The sequence below is a fragment of the Leptopilina boulardi genome, unplaced genomic scaffold, assembly GCF_019393585.1.
Source record: "Leptopilina boulardi isolate dan_hultmark-lab unplaced genomic scaffold, ZJU_Lbou_2.1 LbouV2_214, whole genome shotgun sequence".
Classification (NCBI taxonomy): Eukaryota; Metazoa; Arthropoda; class Insecta; order Hymenoptera; family Figitidae; genus Leptopilina; species Leptopilina boulardi.
Genome location: NW_026137768.1, coordinates 4,653,611 through 4,673,144, shown reverse-complemented (window position 1 = coordinate 4,673,144; position 19,534 = coordinate 4,653,611). Strand labels below are relative to the sequence as shown.

The following is a 19,534-nucleotide window of genomic DNA, read 5'->3' as shown; positions in this document are numbered from 1 at the left end:
TTTATATTATCCAAGAAAGTTTATAAATATTATAGAATTCATTACTACCTAACAGTAAGTACTTTCCAAGTACCTTCACATGATATGTTGGCTTTTTATTTTTATAATATAGAAATATGTGAAATTTTACCTTGAATGTTGAACTTTTCAGGATTTTATCTGATTTTTAACACTTATATTTTCGCAGGCGATTAATGAAAAAATTCCACTTTGGTTTTAAAATTTAAGTTAAATCTTCTTCATTCATCTTATCAAAATTTCGTGATGGAGAACGAGCTATTTTTTATTTTTATTCACTTCAAAAAACTAGTTAAAAACTAGTTAAGAGCAAGATTTTTTTATTCTCTGATAGTTGGTCGAGTAGGTTCTCGGTTAGGGTCTTTGGTTAGTGTCTGTCGAACCCGGGTTCAATTCCCAGTCCCCTCAAATTTGTTTCGAAAATTTTCTCGTTAAGTTTCCAAATGAAAATAAACAGGACATAATTAATAATAATAAACGTCACAAGGATTTTCAAATTAAAAAAAAAAAACAAATAAATTTTTTTAAAATTTAAAATGTATTTTTTAAAAATTGCAGCAACCTTGCAGCAACCTTTCCAGAAGCTTGTTGAAATTCTCCTGCAACTTTACGTAGCAAGCTTACAGCAATCTTTCACGGCAAGCTTGCCGCAATCATTCTTAGTATGCTTGCAGCAATCTTGTAGCAATCTTTCATGGCAAGATTGCAGCAACCTTTCCTGGAAAGCTTACAGCAGCCTTTTCCTGGGTGGGACATTTCGCTAGCTCAGACAAGCTTGCAGCAAGCTTGCACGGTGAACTTGCCGCAAGCTTGCTGCAAGTTTCCGTGCTATCTGGGTAGTAATGAATTTTATAATATTTATAAACTTTCTTGGAAAATATAAATAAAATTTGCTTTTTTACACAATTATCAGTTAACATTGGTAAATTAGACTATTTTAAACAAATATCAATGAAAAAAAATTTACTAATTGAATTATTTCTGTTTTTTTTTTATAAAATTTCCAAAGCTGTCAAACTAACCTATTTTCCGTTCAACTCAACTTAAAAACTAAATTTCAATGTAAATAAATAAAAATTTCATAAAATAATTGTCAAAAATAAATTGTACGGATATTAAAAGTCATTAATACAAAATACCAAATTTTTCTAAAAATAGGCCGCAACGACTATAGGTGGAATAAAATGGAATGACTTAAAATTTACATTTTTCAAAAGTTTAATTGTATGTCATTTCATTAAAGACATGTAGCGAAGTTAATACAATTCTTTGTAAATTAATAATTTAATTAAAGTAAATTATATTTTGTGGGTAGGAATTTCTACAGTTTCGTTAAGTTAATTTTTCTCCCGACAAAAACTTTTTCCATGTTTCTCTTTACTTAAAAATAATATCACAATGAGAAATAAATATATTTTTTTTTGTTTCAATGTTAATTCAATAAATATTTTGTTATATAATAACAAATATTTATCTTAAGAGTAAATTACATTTTCTTTGGACCATACACTTAAACTGTGTGTAATAAAAATCAATATATTTAAAAAGCAAATAATATTAGAAAGGTTTTTATTCTTTTCTCAAATGAATATGAAGACAAGTAATATTTGCACTGCCCATTTGTATGTGTGTGTGAGTAAAATACGTTATCTGTCATCTTCTTTCCACTTTACATATAAAAAGTATATTTTTCCCTAGCGGTGAATGAAAAAAGTTTCTTCTTTATCTCAAAATGAAAAAAAAAAAAAAAAAAAAACAAGTTTCGATAAGAGAGAAACAAACCATTTTTGCATAATTATGTACGATTTTACTCGAATAGGGAGTCTATATAGTATATAGTAAGGCTTTTGATATGTTAAAACACACAGATTGCTTTCCATGGTAGATAACTTTTTCTCTCTGATGAAAATTCGAGGTTGAGCTGTAGTTACACAACATTTCTAACTAAAAGTACTAATGATCTAGATGCTGGTTTACATATGGTTCAATCTCTGCTTAAATATTATTATCCCTTAATTACTAATTTGATGAAACTAAATTGTATAGAAATTACTTGATCAACTATTATAGGATTTAAAAATATTAAATATGTAATTCACTTGTTGTTCAATAAATACTTGGTGAAAATCGAGTCTCAGTTATTGTATCGGAAAAGCGGAAGATCGCCTTTGATAAGTGATTGCAAAGATATTATGAAAATTAAATAATCGTAAACAAGGGTGAATCCCAGTGTCTTGGGATCGATTTTGCCCTGGGCTATACAAGTAAATTTATCTTGATTTTTTTTTCGATATACTTAAAACCTCCATTGATTCCGAAATACATTTTTTAGATTTTTAATTTATTATTAGTATTATTATTTTTTTGGAACTTAAAAACAAAATTTGTTTATTTATATTATTTGTAAAAAATTGAACGTACCTTATCACCAGCTTGCAGCCCGGATTTTTCTGCAGGACCCCCGGGTGAAATCAACAGGATTTGGGCAAACAAATGGCCGTCCGACCCAACCTTTCCACCTACAACTCTCATTCCAAAACCTTGAGCTGAAACAGAAAACCGGAAATTGGTTTCAAGTCACCTGTCGTAATTCTTGTTGGATTTATATAAGGTTAACGCCATTCTTTTTTATCAAAAATTGAAATCTAATTGATAATCGATTCATTTTATTTCTAATAATAGCGCACAATTTGCAATTATCATATTTTTTTCTATTTTCATCTTGAAGTAGATATATATCATCAGCTTTAAATTAAAGCACAAATTTTGAATCTCAAAGCTCAGGATGTTTACCAGCAGCTGTTGAGGGATGAATCAGTTAAGTAATTTCCTACTTTACGGCTGCATTATGTAAACTATGGAATATGTGTTTAGTTTCCTTATATTTAAATTTTAAATGCAAATAGTTGAGTAATGAAGGAAGAAGTGGTAGAACGATAAGCAGTCAGATTAAATGAGAAAAGAAAGGCATGAGAGAAAAGGAAAAGAGTATTTAAAGTGAATTTCAAACAGTATTGATTTTCATGCGAGGTTTGAGGAAACGCTGCTCTGCGTCTACTCTCGAGAACTGTGAAAATTACTTGTGAAATAGTTTTGGAAATGGAACGACTTAGGGCCGTGAACACCAACCCAAGATGTTTATGTTATCGGGCTTTAAAATATATCACTAGCAATATATCTACACTATTTTCTCTGCATTTAACTATTTAACCACAAACAAAAATTTTTTTTTTCTGACAGGATTACATTTCTAATTATGACTTGTAAATAACCCGAAAGTACAAGAAATGGCAAATTCAAGTATGAGGATTCTTCATTATATCGACACAAGACAGTAAAAGTTTTGTCCTTGAAAATGTATTGTTGAATACGACACGTGCAACAAAAGACTCTTCATTAACCATTTTCATCATCCAAGTGGTTCTTAATTTCTTTTTCTATATATGAAAATTAATTTATCAAATGATCCACGCCCGTCAAAAGAAAGATTGCGTAAACCTTGACCAGTAAAAACAATCAATTCTTCTTACCGCACATAAATTACAATAATAAATAGGACAAACAAATGAATCGTTTATCGAAAAAGTTTTTGAATACAAATACAATAGTGTTAGATAACATGTTCCAGTTAATGCACGAGTATATAAACATAAATTAATTAATCCACCATTAATTTCTATAATTAAGATGCAGAGCCCTGGATTGCTTCAGACTAAATTCACTAATGATTTACGTGGACATCGATGCCCTAGCATCTAACCATATTTCACTCTAATCTACTAAGCACCTGTTCTCACGCGATTACAATTTCCAACTGCCATTTCAATCCCCATAATGCGTTATTTAATGTTTGCACAAATGGATCGTCCATCTAATGATCACTTGCCAGTGTTCGCGCATAAACTTTTCTAAGAATTCAAAAAATTCATCACTATAAATAACATTTTGAAAATGCACTTTTTTCACACCTGCCCTGTTATGCAATAACAAAATATTGATTCCATATTCTTGGATTATTTTGCTTCAGAATATAGTTTTAAGGAAAATGAAATATGTTTTATTAGATTAAAAGTGAACGCATTTTCTCTTTGATCAGAGGTAGGTAAATATTTACAATCAAATAATTGGTTTTGCAGTTATGTTAATTTATTTAGTAACCAAATTCATTTCAAATCAGACAAGCTGAAAAGTCGTTTATCTAAAATTTAGGCGAAAAAAACTTTAAAGTGTCATAACTTTTAAAGTAATTTAGATGTATTATTCTTTCTTTTTGCATTTGAAAGATCTTTCATTTTTCTTTCAAAATCCGTTGGAAAAATTAAAAACTGTTCAAAAATAACAAAATGGCGGCCATTTTAATAAAAGAAAATTTCAGTGAAACTTTTTTTTATTAAAATGGCCACCATTTTGTTATTTTTGAACAGTTTTAAATTTTTCCAACGGATTTTGAAAGAAAAATGAAAGCTCTTTCAAATGCAAAAAGAAAAAGTGAGATATCTAAATTACTTTCACAGTTATAACAATTTAAAGTTTTTTTTCCCTAAATTTTAGATAAACGACTTTTCAGCCTGTCTGATTTAATCCTTTGCGGCATAGTGACACTCCTAAGTGTCACCTTTTTTCTTGCACTTTTTTTGAATACTTCAGCTACTGTTTTACACATTTCAGTAACAAAATGTATTTAAAATGTATTTTAGAATATCTATTACAATATAACTACATTAAAAAAAAGTGTTTTTTATAAATAAAATAAATGTTATAAACAAATTAAGTTTAAAAATAGCGTTTTTTTACAATAAATGTAATTGTGACTAAACAACAATAGGAAATAACCTAACAATAATGTCTATAAAGTTTTCGGGGTCGCTGATTACGAATCTGGCATCAGATTTTCAAAATTCAAAATGGCGGATCCAGTATGGCGGATGACAAAATGAAAAATTGATCGGATTTCCTTGAAACTTGTAACTCGTGGGTTTTTGGGGGTGCTGATTACGAATATGACGTTAGATTTTCAAAATTCAAAATGTCGGATTCAATATGGCGGATGACAAAATGAAAAATTGATCGGATTTCCTTGAAACTTGTAACTCGTGAGTTTTTGGGGGCGCTGATTACGAATATGACGTTAGATTTTCAAAATTCAAAATGTCGGATCCAATATGGCGGATGACAAAATGAAAAATTGATCGGATTTCCTTGAAACTTGTAACTCGTGAGTTTTTGGGGGCGCTGATTACGAATATGACGTTAGATTTACAAAATTCAAAATGGCGGATCCAATATGGCGGATAAGAAAATGAAAAATGTATAGGAATGGCTTGAAACTAGTCACTCGGGGGGTTTTTGAGTCGCTCGTTACGAATATGATGTTGGATTATCAAAATTCAAAATAGTGGATCCAATATGGCGGATGACAAAATGAAGAATTGATCGGATTTGCTTAAGACTTGTTATTCGGGGGTTTTTGAGGTCGCTGATTACGAATATGACGTTGGACTTTCAAAATTCAAAATGGCGGATGACAAAATGAATAATTAATCCGATTTGCTTGAAACTTGTTACTACGGTGTTTTTGATGTCGCTGTTTATGAATATGACTTTGGATTTTTATAATTCAAAATGGCGCTTTTGTGTGTGTTTGTGTCCGTGATCAATTTGATCAATTTTAACAAAATTGTCCGCTATATTTCATCCGCCATTTTAAATTTTGAAAAACTGACATCGGATTCGTAATCAGCGACCGCGAAAACCCCTGAGTAATCAGTTTCGAGCAAATTTGAACAATTTGTAAAAAATTGTCCGCCATATTGGATCCGCCATTTTGAATTTTGAAAAACTGACATCAGATTCGTAATCAGCGACCCCGAAAACCCCTGAGTAACCAGTTTCGAGCGGATATGATCAATTTAAAAAAAAAATGTCCGCCATATTGGATCCGCCATTTTGAATTTTGAAAATTTTTAAAATCTGGCTTCGGATTCGGAATCAGCGACCCTTAAAACCCTCTCTAATGCACTTAAAAGATAAATTCCTGTTAAAGAAAAATGTATGCTTCAAAGGGTTAAAATTAATTTGGTCTTAATAAATATAAATAGAAAGAAAGTTAATTCATGAAAGATATTTTCTTATGTAACGTCTTGTTTTATAACAAAAGAATGGAAGAATTGGGGCAACTTAATTACAATTGAAATAACAATGAGACGAAAATAATTTTGTTGCAAATCTAAACCAAAATTATTCTGTTATTGAAGCATCTCATCTGATTCACAATACGGTTCTTGTATATGAAAATAAGGCACATTTTATTATATATATATATATATATGTGTTATCGACAGCAGGATCGTCCTTCGGTTCTGTGGTCATATATATGTATGTTTACAATCCCATACCTGTTGCGGACAGTTCAGCCTTGGTTGGCTTAATTTGATCCTCCCTCTTAACCCTCTTCATTTTCATGAATTTTCCCCTTTTTTTTATCATTTGATGAAATGGTAACGCGCATATATACAGAAATAGTATTGTAATTTATTAAAAGTAGGACAATCACGTTGCGAGTGTCAATTTAACCATAATCATATGAATACTGCTTTATCAGGAAATCTACTTGAATGGCATCAGGGAAAGTTACAAGCAGACGGAAAACTGAATCGTCGTGGACACGAATTGAAAGGTATCCTTGTCATGCATTTACGTGTATATATATATAAATTTATCCAGAGCGGCAGATCAATATTCAATATTCGCTACTGTTCTTGTCAACCCAAATAATTGCAAACATGATTATTGAAGGTACGGACTTTTTATCAATAAATTTACAACATCCATATGAGTTTAAAGAAAACGTTATTTAATGATATTGATAATTTAAAAAGTTCTCTTTTTTTTATTCAAGAGCTAAAATGCATTTTAACCACTAAATAAAAAGTGAATGCAATAAAAAAAACTATTTTCACCCTTCAGATAAACATCGAAGTGGTCCAGTTTTTTTTTTTTTTTTCTGAACAAGGCACAGCGGCGAGGCGAATCCCCTATTTTGTCGTTGCACGTTGCACAAATGGCACAGGATATTGCATCGAGCTCGTCGAATTCACCGATAGTTGCTAGTATTTCGACGTTATGCCATGAATCGCTTTTTATATAAAAAGAAAAAATTCAGTTTGCGGAAAATTTACACACTACACAATATAGTCAATGCCATTTTGTATTACTGCTTGATAATTTACAATCTTTCAGGATTCATTCATTCAATTTTCATTCTATTTACACTGTTCAAGTGCAGTCAATATTACTTTCATTCTGGTAATATAATATTATTATTTATACGTCTGTTGTCGCCGTAAGAAACAATTAATAATATTATTTTTGGTGAATTGGTTACTCAACTGAGGGCCAACTCTATACTTTATTTATTTAACTATAGCGCCTCCGACGGCCTTTGACCGTCTCTGTTGCTTCTATTCTTTGTCCATTCAATTTAATTTTCAATTTATGTGTCATAATTTATTATACAATTATTTTATTAAATATTTAATAATATTGTTAACAAAATGCAAAAAGGCATTTAATTATAGAGAAAATTTCATACAGAAAAATAATAATCTATTACCCAAGCAGCACGGTATATCCCCTAAAATATCCCTTGAATACCACCGTGGAATATTTCCATGATCTTCCAGGAAAATCAAAATGTCCGCCTCATGGAAATATTTCACGGTGACATTCAGGGAATATTCCACTGACATTGAAGGTAATATTAAATGAATATTCCAGTGATATTGAGGGAATATTCCACGGTTATATTGAATTTTTTTTTAAAGTGTTGAAATAATAAAAATGTGTTATAAATTGTTATTTAAATAAGCAAGAAGATTAAAAACACATTTAAAAAAAAAATCAATATAACCGTGGAATATTCTCTCAATATCACTGGAATATTCTATGAATGTCACCGAGGAATATTCCCTCAATGTCACTGGAATATACCCTGAATGTCACTGTGGAATATTCCCATGATGCGAACATTTTGATTTTCCTAGAAGATCATGAGAATATTCCACTGTGGTACTCAAGGGATATTCAGGGAATTTACCGTGCTGCTTGGGTATATTTGTAAAATTTGTCTAAAAATAATAATAATTGTTAAATAATTTTTTTTAAAACTAAAAACACTTTTTTATTCAAGGTAATATTATTTTCATAATAATTTAATTTATTACAATTATTTTATTATAATTTAATAAATTTCATTATTTTAAAAAAGCGCGCGCTATTTTGTCTTGGGCCAATGAAGTGATTTTAACTAAATGTAGGTTATGTTCGTGTCTGATTCATGATAGCTGCAAATATTTACAACAAATAAATGCTTTACAAGTGTATATTTATTGCAATTAAGTAAGTTATGTGCGATTCCAAGTGAGATTTTGACTTTTTCAGAGTAGGTTAACCGATTGCAATGAAACTTTGGAATTTTGTTATATATAGTACGACTAATCTTTAACGTAAATTTCAGCCTAAAATATTTGTTAGTTTACGAGATTTGCAATAATAACAAAAAATTTAAAACTGCTATATCTTCCGTTCTAATAAACGGATTGAGGTCTACTTTTTTTTAAAATGTCAAGGAAAATGAGAGGAATAAATCTCTTTCAGAACATTTTTTTATAATTTTACAACTAAAAAAATTATTAAATAATAATTGAATAACTTTCGCGCGACTATCTAAAATTCAATCACTTAAACGCTAAAATGATCTTACCTGTGTTTTCTTTAATGTTCCAAAGGATTTTTATTGTAAATGTAAGTTTAACTTAAGAAATTTTATTAATTTATTAGTATAAACAATTGAGATTTCTGCTAGTTGACGTGCAGACGACATTGCGCACGCAGCATTCTCCTGTAACCAACTGACGTGATTCGTGGACTAAATTGGCTATATGAGAATGCTGCGTGCGCAAAGTCGTCTGCACGTCAACTAGCAGAAATCTCAATTGTTTATACTAATAAATTAATAAAATTTCTTAAGTTAAACTTACATTTACAATAAAAATCCTTTGGAACATTAAAGAAAACACAGGTAAGATCATTTTAGAGTTTAAGTGATTGAATTTTAGATAGTCGCGCGAAAGTTATTCAATTATTATTTAATAATTTTTTTAGTTGTAAAATTATAAAAAAATGTTCTGAAAGAGATTTATTCCTCTCATTTTCCTTGACATTTTAAAAAAAAGTAGACCTCAATCCGTTTATTAGAACGGAAGATATAGCAGTTTTAAATTTTTTGTTATTATTGCAAATCTCGTAAACTAACAAATATTTTAGGCTGAAATTTACGTTAAAGATTAGTCGTACTATATATAACAAAATTCCAAAGTTTCATTGCAATCGGTTAACCTACTCACTTGGAATCGCACTTATACAAAAAATGAATATTGATTTAGATGCTCTAGAAAGCAAAGTTCATTTTTTCTTACATTCGATTTTTTCGACCATCGAGATATTTCGATACATTTTCATGTGCTTTGCATGCACTGTCTTTTTTAAGAAAAAGGAACAAGCAAAGTACAAAAACTTGGAGATAATCAATCCTTCTAAAGCTCCACTGTGTCTTTTTTGAAGACAATATACTAATCGTGCTATCACTTTAAGTAGCGACTAATTAATCTGACCACATCTGCTTATGCATTAGTTTTAAAGGACTGTCCCCACTCTTTACGATACACACTTATACTTCATACTGTCGGCACGTCTAAAATGAATTTTTCTCATTAAATTAAAAAAAAGCAGTTTTATTGATTTGCAAAAAAAATTCAATGGGCATTTATTTTGAATCAGAGTTTAAAATTTAGTGAGATACGGAGAGGAACCAAACCAGTGCAAATGAGAGAGTGAAATAGAGAAAGAGAATCGTGTGAGTGACGTTTAATTATTTGCTGCGCATTCTCTTGCATTCTTTCATTCTATACGTTTGATGTAAACTCAACAGCAACACAAACCAGAAAATGATATGTATGGAGTAATGTCTTGTTGATTTTAAATCGAAATTGCAGTAGCTTATGCAGCCAATTATGATAATTAGATTGAATGAAAATGAACATCTACATAAATTTCATTCATGTAGTTAAAAATGAAAGGAATAAAAATGATTATTTTCTTTTATAATTATAGTGAAAGGAGAATTAAATTATATATATATTAATATTATTGTACAAAAAAATGTATTCTCCTTTAAATGAATGCTACATATTGTTCTAGTGAATGGAACATTAATTAAGTCCCAATTCTGTAAGCAGAGCATTGTTATTAAATCTCCGCAAATCTGCATCAAGGACATGAATGTACCAATATGTTCAGACTGACATCCCGCACAGCTATTAGCTGCGCAGAATCAGTGAAGCGGAAGAACGATTGAGAATTTCGCTCTGATATGTGTGGTGCGAGGTCACATATATATATATATATATATATGCGCCTAATATCCTCAAGTTTAAGGATTGAACGTGTTTCCTAAATGACAAAATTACCTCTTCCGCAATTATTTTATATCGTATCAGCAAATTTTGTTTATTCCTCAATTTATTTCATTAAATTGTCAATAATTTCAGTGACTATATATTTCTATACGCATTATGATTCTCATAAATATTAATAGTTGAGGGCAATAACCTTTTTGATGATCGTAATACAACATGGACTTGATACTAAAATCAACTCACGTATATATTTGCTCATGAGAATTTTTACGATTCGGTGAGTATAAAATCGAACCATTTTTATTCTGCATTGAAACACATTTTTAAAATAATTCTTTGTATTCTTGAGAGTTGGGATTAGGCTACAAATGTTTATCTCATTTCCCCAAATTTAGCTTTTTTATTAATAAAAAAAAAGGCTTTTGATGACTCTAAACTATATTATTTATTTTTCTTCCAATCCAAGGAGTGAAAAATTATTTAAAAATCTAACATTCGATGACATATATTGCTAAGACATAATTAAAGTGAATTACTATATAATTAACTATTACCCAATATCGATTAGACTGGTTCGTATAATTAACAAGGTTGGAAAACTTTTAAAAGGATTACGACTTTTTATTCAGGAGAAATGAGTAAAGTTTCTCCAAATGCTTGCGACCAACAAACAATATAGTTTTCGTTCTATTTGAAACTTTCTTTTATTCTTTTGAAATTAATGTAATTTTCTTTTAATTATCCGCATAAAATTAAAAATTCCAAAGAAAAAAAAAAAGAAACTCACATCTATGTCCCTTCTCGACGGCAGTATCTCTCCGTAAAACAACTCTTCTTTTAGTATTTCCTCTTGTACCTGAAATAAAAAAGAAAGAAAATAGCTAATTAGAAAAAATTTTATTGTAAAACGATTATTTGTAATAAAAAAAATTTTATCCTCTTTCATAAAGTTGCGTGAAATGAAGTTTGAAGAAAAATTTAAAAAGTTACAATTTCTTGAAGCTCTTGGTCACTTTGCAAAGAAAATGTGTCTAGTGTGTTATGGGGACAAAGATTAGTTTTGCTCGATTTTCACGGCCTCATTGAACGATTTCTGCTTGATTGAGCGTAACACCGATTTTGGTTCTCGACTTTACCTTTCATACGTGTTTCTCGCGGTCAGTCACCCAGTTAAAAATAATCTTCAAATCCATAAAAATAGTATCCATGGCAGATTAAATTCAATCAAAATTTCATTTTTATCTCACGAGAAAGTCCTTTCACTTAGAACGTGATTAAAACTTTTCTGAAGCTAAGCACAAAAATCTCAGAGTAGTGTTAATTACTTTTTATATAAAAAGAGAAAAAAAAAAAAAGAAATACGATTCTAACATTTTTCGTCCTAGAATCATCGTGATGAAATTTTAGTTTGAAAAACATTTAGAGATATTTGGAAAGGTTTTCTTTAATTGCAAATTCGTTTTTTTTCTCCCTCATAGAAAGATCGTCACTGTAGTGACAAAGAGGTCAGGGCAAATTACGGTTTATGGGTGATAAAATCTTAAGGTATGACCATTTCGTTAGCAGCCGTGCGAAACACGCGAACAAACAGCCATTTCTCCTGTTTGCGTGCATTAGAGTCTGCGTACCTATATATTTTGTTATATATGCCATGAAGGCTCGACCACAACTTTAATCCTTTGATTAGCGATACACGATTCCATTAAATTAACGAGTTATGCGTTTCGTATTACAATCCATTTAAATTAACAGCAACCGTGACCACACTGATTTTTATTCAGGCTCAAAATTACTAAATATATTTTGCAATTAAAATTATCCAAAAATAATTTCTCTAAATAGAATTGATTTTTTATAATTAATCATTAATAAAATTCCGTTTAATACTTTGACAAGTAAAAATGTAGTGTCCGCGATATTAAAAAAAAATATTGGATTCATTTTTTGCTACAGAATTTCTATGCATAGAATTTTTCCAACGGGAACTTTACGGTCATAAAGTTTTTTTTACATTACATTGTCATTTTTTCTATATTTTTTTCTGTTGACATTTGTACTTTTTATTTTATATAAAAAAAGAGATGCAAAAAAAAAAAAAAAAATTATGTTAGGGACCATGGCTACTGTTAATTGAAATGGGTTAACGAAATATTTATTCTTTTTTTTGCCGCGTTAATTGAATTTGACGATTATAGTGTTCTCGCATCAAGAACAAAACTCGTTAAAATCTATATATATATACATGCGCTGTAGAAATGAAATTTTGTAATTTTAATTAATGAAAATTAACGTGACGCCCCTCTAAACACACAAAAGCAGTTAGTGGACTCAAAAATTTTCAGTTAAAACTTGCATTTTAAACTTTTGTCTAGAATATTTAAATTGGAAATTTCAAACGTTTTGATTATTTGAATTAATTAATATAAAGAAAGTAATTATCTTGTTGAGGAGCACATTATTATCTCATAAAAAATTATTAAAATTTTTATAGATATAATTATTTTTTAGTTAATTAACATTTGACAGAATTTCTTTTTAAACAAATTTTTACAGAAAGATTTCGGCGCGATTTTTAAAATCCACCAATCAAAAGTTGTCAAGAAAATTGTGATTGGTGGTTTTTAAAAATTGCGCACAAAATCTTTCAGTCAATTGTTTGTTCGGTCATTTGCAATTTTTATTTAGACGAAAATTAATTTGATTGAATTTCAATTTGATCGAAAATTTCGTCTTGTAGAATATTAATTTTACAGAATTGTAATTTAAAAGAATCTTCATTTTACAGAAAGAAGATTAGAAAGAATATTAATTTTGCATAATATTCATTTGTTCGAATATTAATGTCGCAGAAAATTAAAATTGATCGAATATCAAATTTGCCAGAAATAATTCGTCGGAAACTTTAAATTTGACCAATTAGAAATAATAGAGAAAATTGTGATTGGTCAAATTTAAAGTTTTCGCCGCGAATTATTTCTGGCAAATTGATTTTCGACTTTTTTAATTTTCTGGAACATTAATAATCGAGGAAATAAATATTATGCAAAATTAATATTAAGAATAAGATTCTGTCAAATTATAATTCTAAAATATTTGGTTTATAGATCTTATTCATGCGTCCGTAAAAAATTTACGCAATTTTTTTTTTGAAAAGATTTCATGTTTTGTGGGGTTTTTTTTTTCTAGTTTTGTAGGATGTTTTTTTTACAATGTTTCGGTGGAGTGTAATATTCCGTCGGGGAAATAAAATGTTTTGTGTGGCTATTGAGAAAATGGAATAGAATGTTTTGTGTGTGCATGCTAGGAATAAAATGACGTGAAATTCTCGTTTAATGTGAAACTCACCGACTTCGCTGTCGACATCGTGGATAACAATTTTGATGCCCTCGCCATCGACCAGACTTCCTTGACGGGCCAAATCACGATCCTCAATTGATACTCGATTGACTGAAGTTGAGGGGGTTGTTTTCACTGCAGCTGGTACCATAGGAAGTGCTCTTATCGCATTGATATCCGGCCTGAAAAGAAAAGCAAGAGTCGCTGCTCGAGGAAACAGTTCATATATTTCAACGTGTGTGTGTGTGCCGGGAGAAATGAAATTTCGATGCCCGCCTCAAGAATATTGTTCGAGTACACCTTGGATATGAAACGTGCCGAGAGTAAAAGCTGACACAAATCCAGAGAGAACAATGCGCCTGAGATAACGACTTTCTTACGAGTTTCCCTTCTACCATCCCTTTGAAACTTTTGTTTTTGCACAAATGGAAAATTTAGCACATAAAAAGAACAATTTTTGTCCATCCGTGCTTTAAGGTTTGGTTTAATATACTGGAATACTCAGATAAAAAAAGTAATTTAAGAGTGAGAAAGGTTGTTATCAAAAGTGATAAATAGTTGGAAAATTTGTGAATTTTCTTCATATATTGAAATGAGACATTGTTAGAGATTTATTCGTAGCAAAAAATAAATTCCTTGTATATAATATAGTAAAACTCGACAAGAAGGGTGCAAAGAAAAGCAATGCCGAGCTACCACAGGTTTGAAGAAGCCTCAGGGTGAACTCACAACAATAGAACCAGACACAAGTTACTATGTCATAATATTTCCGTTAAACAACTTTGAATGAAATATTTACATAAGATCTCGGAAATGTTTTAAAAATGTCAATTGTACTTGAATATGTATTTGTCACCTGGGGGTCAATTACGTAAACGTAACTTTTCCGGATCCCACTTTTTACATTCCGTATTCCACTTTCAGAATGTGGAATCCGAAATTTTGGAATTGGAATCCGAAATACGGAATAGGGAAAGTGCAATCCGGAATATAGGATCCAGAATGTGTGGAATACGAAATGTGGGATCCGGAATACGGAATTTGAAAAGTGGAATACGGAATGTGGGATCCGGAGTACTGAATTTGAAAAGTGGAATACGGTATACTAAATTTTGAAACACTGTAAAAAGAAAGTACTAAAACAGTACCGATTTTAAGTATCAAAATAGAACCAAATGACAATTTCGTACCTCAAGTCGGTATTAAATTAATACCTTTCTTTTTACAGTGAAGTGGAATCCAGAATGTTGAATCTGAAATACGGAATTTTGAAAGCGGGATCCGGAATTTTGAAAGTGGAATCCGTAATGTGGGATACAGAAAAAGTTACGTAATAGACCCCCTGAATTTATTGAAATTATTTTGACATTAATAGATCACAGGCATTGGCTGACTGAATTGTGTTTATGGATTTATTTACTTAAAGCAGAAGTCACTCATTAAGAAAATTTAATGACTCTTTAATTTCGCAATTTGTGTATAGCTTTTAGCTTTAGATTTATATATCTAGTAAATCAACTGATATCAATATATGTGCTTGCGTCTCACGCAGGCACATATCGTGTTCGGCAATTACCAAATTGTGGTTTAGTATTCATAAATGCAAATTCGAATTACCCCTATGCGTTACGTGTAAACCTATTCTAGTTTCCGAAGCAGTTGGAAACTACTCGCTAACGGCAGTAAAAGGAGCATCAAGTGGCAAACTTTGCAGTTCCTAAGTGTTTGGCACTGCTATAACATTTTTTCTTTTCCCTCTCTTCAGGAACGATGTGCAATTGTAGAAAACCTATCCTGATCTGGAAAAAGCGACATTTTCTTCTACTTTTGTCAAAGAAATATATAGACTAGATACTGTCATCATCGGTAGAAGAAATGCGAAGAAACATGTTGAATAAACTTTTTAACGAACTTGAAAAACTTATAACGACTATCTGAACTTTAGTTTTCTTTGACACTCTCATTCAACAATATGCATATTTTACATTTGACCTTTTAAAACTTGATATATATTTACATTGTGCAAATTTAATTATTCAATTGTTATACATCAGTTTTCTTGTTTGTTGATGGAATTTGTTTGCAATCCATTTTTTTAAAGTCTTTCTTTGTTCGTTCAATTGAACTTGCAAAGCATTAATTTTATCGATTACGTACGTGTTAGAATATATGTATATATACACATCTTATAAATTTCACAATCTTCTCAAAGCAACCTATTAGTTTCCCACAACCTTGGAGGGCTGCACTTGAGCCGAAGTAAGGTATAGAGTTGTGTTAATGTACCTCTCAACTTCCCGAGAATTTAATGTTGAATCTTTCAGTAAATTTGGATCAGTGAATAATAAAATGACAATCAATACACCAACATTCTAGTTTTGCATGACCTTTTTTTTTTTTTATTTCTCAGCAAATAAAATTAATTTTTCCGTTTTTAGAAATATAAAATAAAAGAAAAATCAGATTTTGAAAAAAATACTTCTAAAAATATGAAATTAAAAAAAAATTCACTGAGAAAAAAAATGGTTAAAATTTAATGAAAGCATGAAAATTTTGTAATAAATAGTTCAGTGAGGGAAACCGCGATGCATTAATTATTATTCGAGTTAGAAGCTTCCATGTTTACAGACCACTTTCAACTTACAAATAGTTTTCTACTTCTTCCGGGTTTTGAAAAAACATCAATGTTTGCAACTATCCTCGAGTGTGCAAAAATTATACTCGCTTTGATTTTATAATATTTAGCAATTCGATTGATTTATTTTAACTTTTTATTGTTGTCAATAATAACTTTTTCAATTACTTTAATATGAAACGCAATTTTTTTTTCTTAAAGTCATTTTATAATTTTTATATTGAATATAAGTTTTATTTTATTAATAGTTTCTCTTATAATTACAGTCTTTATCAATATATATTTTCGTTTTTTTTTAAGTTTCATGTTTAATCAATTTTCCGTCAAGTTAATCAGATTAAGCATTTTTATATTACAAGTAAATAAGCTTTATTTTGCCTACACGAGTATGGTGTAAAATTGTAAGCATATTTTTTTCATTTAGATGAAGCGTTCTGCAAAGCCAAAGCGACGCTTGTACCGTTAAAAGCATTTAGAAAGTGCACTTGGAGGTAAAAATAAAAGGATAGAAACGTTGAATACATCAAAGATCAAGCGACATAAAAAAAAATGCAAAAACATAGTTATATCCTTTCAATAGGAATTCAATATAAAATTCCACCAATAAATTATTTCCATTTCACATATATATATATATTACAAATTAATATATATTTTAACTGATTTTGACAAATCTCGAGTTTTCTTTATAAAAAGAAAGTCTTATAAATTCAGCAAAGGCTGCCTTAAAAAAAATAAGATTTTCTTTTTACTGTAATATAAACATATAATTCTCCAATTTTTGTTTTAATCGAAATTTCATTTAAAGAATTAAAATTTTTAAAAAAAATATTGAAAACTTACAAATGGGAACCCCTGCGTCTTGTACGTCGCTCCTCATCTGGCGCGAGAATTGACGTTTGTCCAGATTGTGGTGCAACTTCTGGTGTTTGTGCTAAATCCAAATTTATAATTTTTTCTTCGTCAGCTGCTATATCGTAAGGCATTACAGGTTTCACTGTTGCTCGAATAGAGGGTCTTCGGGATGATGGTCTGTCTTCTGGTTCTCGCGAGCCTGAAAAATAATTAAATATTTGCCTAAAAATATTCAGTTTTTTAAATATTAATTGTTCCAACACTTTATAAACCCTAATAACACAAAATATCTTGGGATATATTGATAATATCCCGCAGATATCCTAGGGATGTCCTATGGATATCAAAAGGATCTCTTAAGGATATCCAAAAAATCGGCGGTTTGGATATCCCATGGATATCTGAGGATATCCACAGAATATCCTGCGATATAATATCCAATAGATATTTTGTGGATGTCTTAGGGATATCCATAGGATGTCCCACAGACCGGCGGTTTGGATATCCTATGGATATCCCAAGATATCCTAGGGACCATTCTAGGATATCGACCATTGATATGGATATCCTAGGGATATCCTTTTGTTATGAGGGAACCCAGTATTTTAAAATTCAAATTGAGTATTTTAGAGAAATGAACATTATCTAACAATTTTGACCTTTGTGAGATAAAACTCAAAAAAAAAAAAAAAAAAATGTCAAGGAAAAAGAAAAATTTTTGTCTGGAAAATGTCAGGGAAACTTGAAATTAAATTTTTGTGGTAACCCTGAATGTGCTGAAAATAGATATGCGATTGTCTGATTAGAATTGACCTATACTACTTAAAATCTATAAAAGTCGTTGAAAATTTAAATGCTCAAGTTCCCGATGAATGGATTATTCCGGAAGTATAAATTATCTTTATTTTTTATTGTCTCAAGAACGATCGAGTTATAGAGGACTCTCGCCTAGGTGGCCAGTTTTCAAGTTCTTCGAGTTAAAAGATATAAGTTTGTAAGACTCGATTATGTTTTAAGAGTCGTTCGTCCCAGTTGCGATAAGGTAACAGAATGCCCTGAAGGTATAACAAGCGCAGGCAAATAGCAGGTAATTGGATTGCAACTATATGGCTGCGCGCTTCTCCTACAAAGTTTCAATAATACCAAATTAAGTTCACGGAAGTGTGCTTTGATCTCAAATGAACATAATAATAACGCTTTTCAAGAGAAATTTTGGCTTCGAATATAAATTCTCCTCATTTTCACCACGAGAAATCGCATCATCTGTTTGAAAATTATTCTGCTCAATATAATTCGCAGTATCGTAAAATAATTTTAGTAATTTAGATATACTAATAAAACTGTTATCTGCCACTTCAAAATTTTATTTAGTATCAATTTCATCTACCCTAAAACTTTGATCTAAGTTTGGTTAAAATTGAATTGTCTAAAATTTAATTGTGACAAGTAAAAATTTTCTTTATTGATGATTTTTTATTGATTACCTTGCGAGGAAAAGGAAGCTCTGTGTTGTGCAGCAACGATTGCCATGGCATTTAAACTTCCTCCTCCGGGCGTTGCAAAAACATCATAAGCTGATGCCCTTCGTGGTAACTGAACCGGAAGTCCCAGTCCAACATCTGAATGAGATGACTGACCACCTCCCATCGATGCCGTTTTGATTTCATCATCGTATGATCGTTGTCTGGTCACTCTTGATTTCCCTGTTATTGTCGATGCTCGACGTCTAGCGCGACGACGTCTTTCTTCTTCTTCTTCAGCCGTAATGTCTGATGTAATTTCTTGCTCTAATTAAACAAACAGTATACTCATTTAAAACATTTTCTCTTTTCAAAATTAAATTCATTTGGACTTTTTAATTTAGAAATAAATTAATTTCTGCGCAATTATTTTAACCCTCTGCCTGTCCAGTTGATCGTTATCGACAAAACTATTATTTAGTATCATTATCTTGACCAAAAATTTTTCCATTCGAATTTCCATAATTACATCCACAGTCAGATTTTAAGCAATGAAAAATTCCTGCACGCGGTACAGTCGAGCTTAATTAAAATTTAATTAAGAGAAAAAATTAATGTTACGAACACGAAACGGAAAGTGTATAATATAAAAGTAATTACGTCTTTTTCCAACTGTTTTAAAAAAAAATGTGTCAGTAAAACACAATGTCGTTAAGCTACGCGCTCGAAACAGATTTTTGCTTCGTTGGTTATTT

At 30.4% G+C, this 19,534-nt stretch overlaps 2 protein-coding genes across 8 annotated transcripts in view; one reads left to right on the top strand and one right to left on the bottom strand.

The window, feature by feature from the left end:
- LOC127279214 (uncharacterized) overlaps nucleotides 1-19,534 on the top strand; it is a 138,271-nt gene that overhangs the window by 63,494 nt on the left and 55,243 nt on the right. Inside the window, exon 3 of the mRNA XM_051301446.1 lies at nucleotides 6,620-6,694. Coding sequence (XP_051157403.1) covers nucleotides 6,633-6,694 — 62 coding nt within the window. The 5' untranslated portion in view covers nucleotides 6,620-6,632. The remainder of the gene's footprint in view (nucleotides 1-6,619; nucleotides 6,695-19,534) is intronic.
- Nucleotides 1-19,534, bottom strand: part of LOC127279194 (regulating synaptic membrane exocytosis protein 1) — an 83,554-nt gene that overhangs the window by 25,903 nt on the left and 38,117 nt on the right. For all 7 annotated transcript variants that reach the window (XR_007842610.1, XR_007842611.1, XR_007842612.1 and 4 more), the window contains exons 8-12: nucleotides 18,804-19,106; nucleotides 17,308-17,518; nucleotides 13,839-14,011; nucleotides 11,281-11,349; nucleotides 2,440-2,564 (exon numbers count right to left, since the gene is read on the bottom strand). Coding sequence is in view for 3 of the 7 variants with exons in the window: in XM_051301414.1 (XP_051157371.1) it covers nucleotides 2,440-2,564; nucleotides 11,281-11,349; nucleotides 13,839-14,011; nucleotides 17,308-17,518; nucleotides 18,804-19,106 (881 nt within the window). In the remaining 4 variants the exon portion in view is untranslated. The remainder of the gene's footprint in view (nucleotides 1-2,439; nucleotides 2,565-11,280; nucleotides 11,350-13,838; nucleotides 14,012-17,307; nucleotides 17,519-18,803; nucleotides 19,107-19,534) is intronic.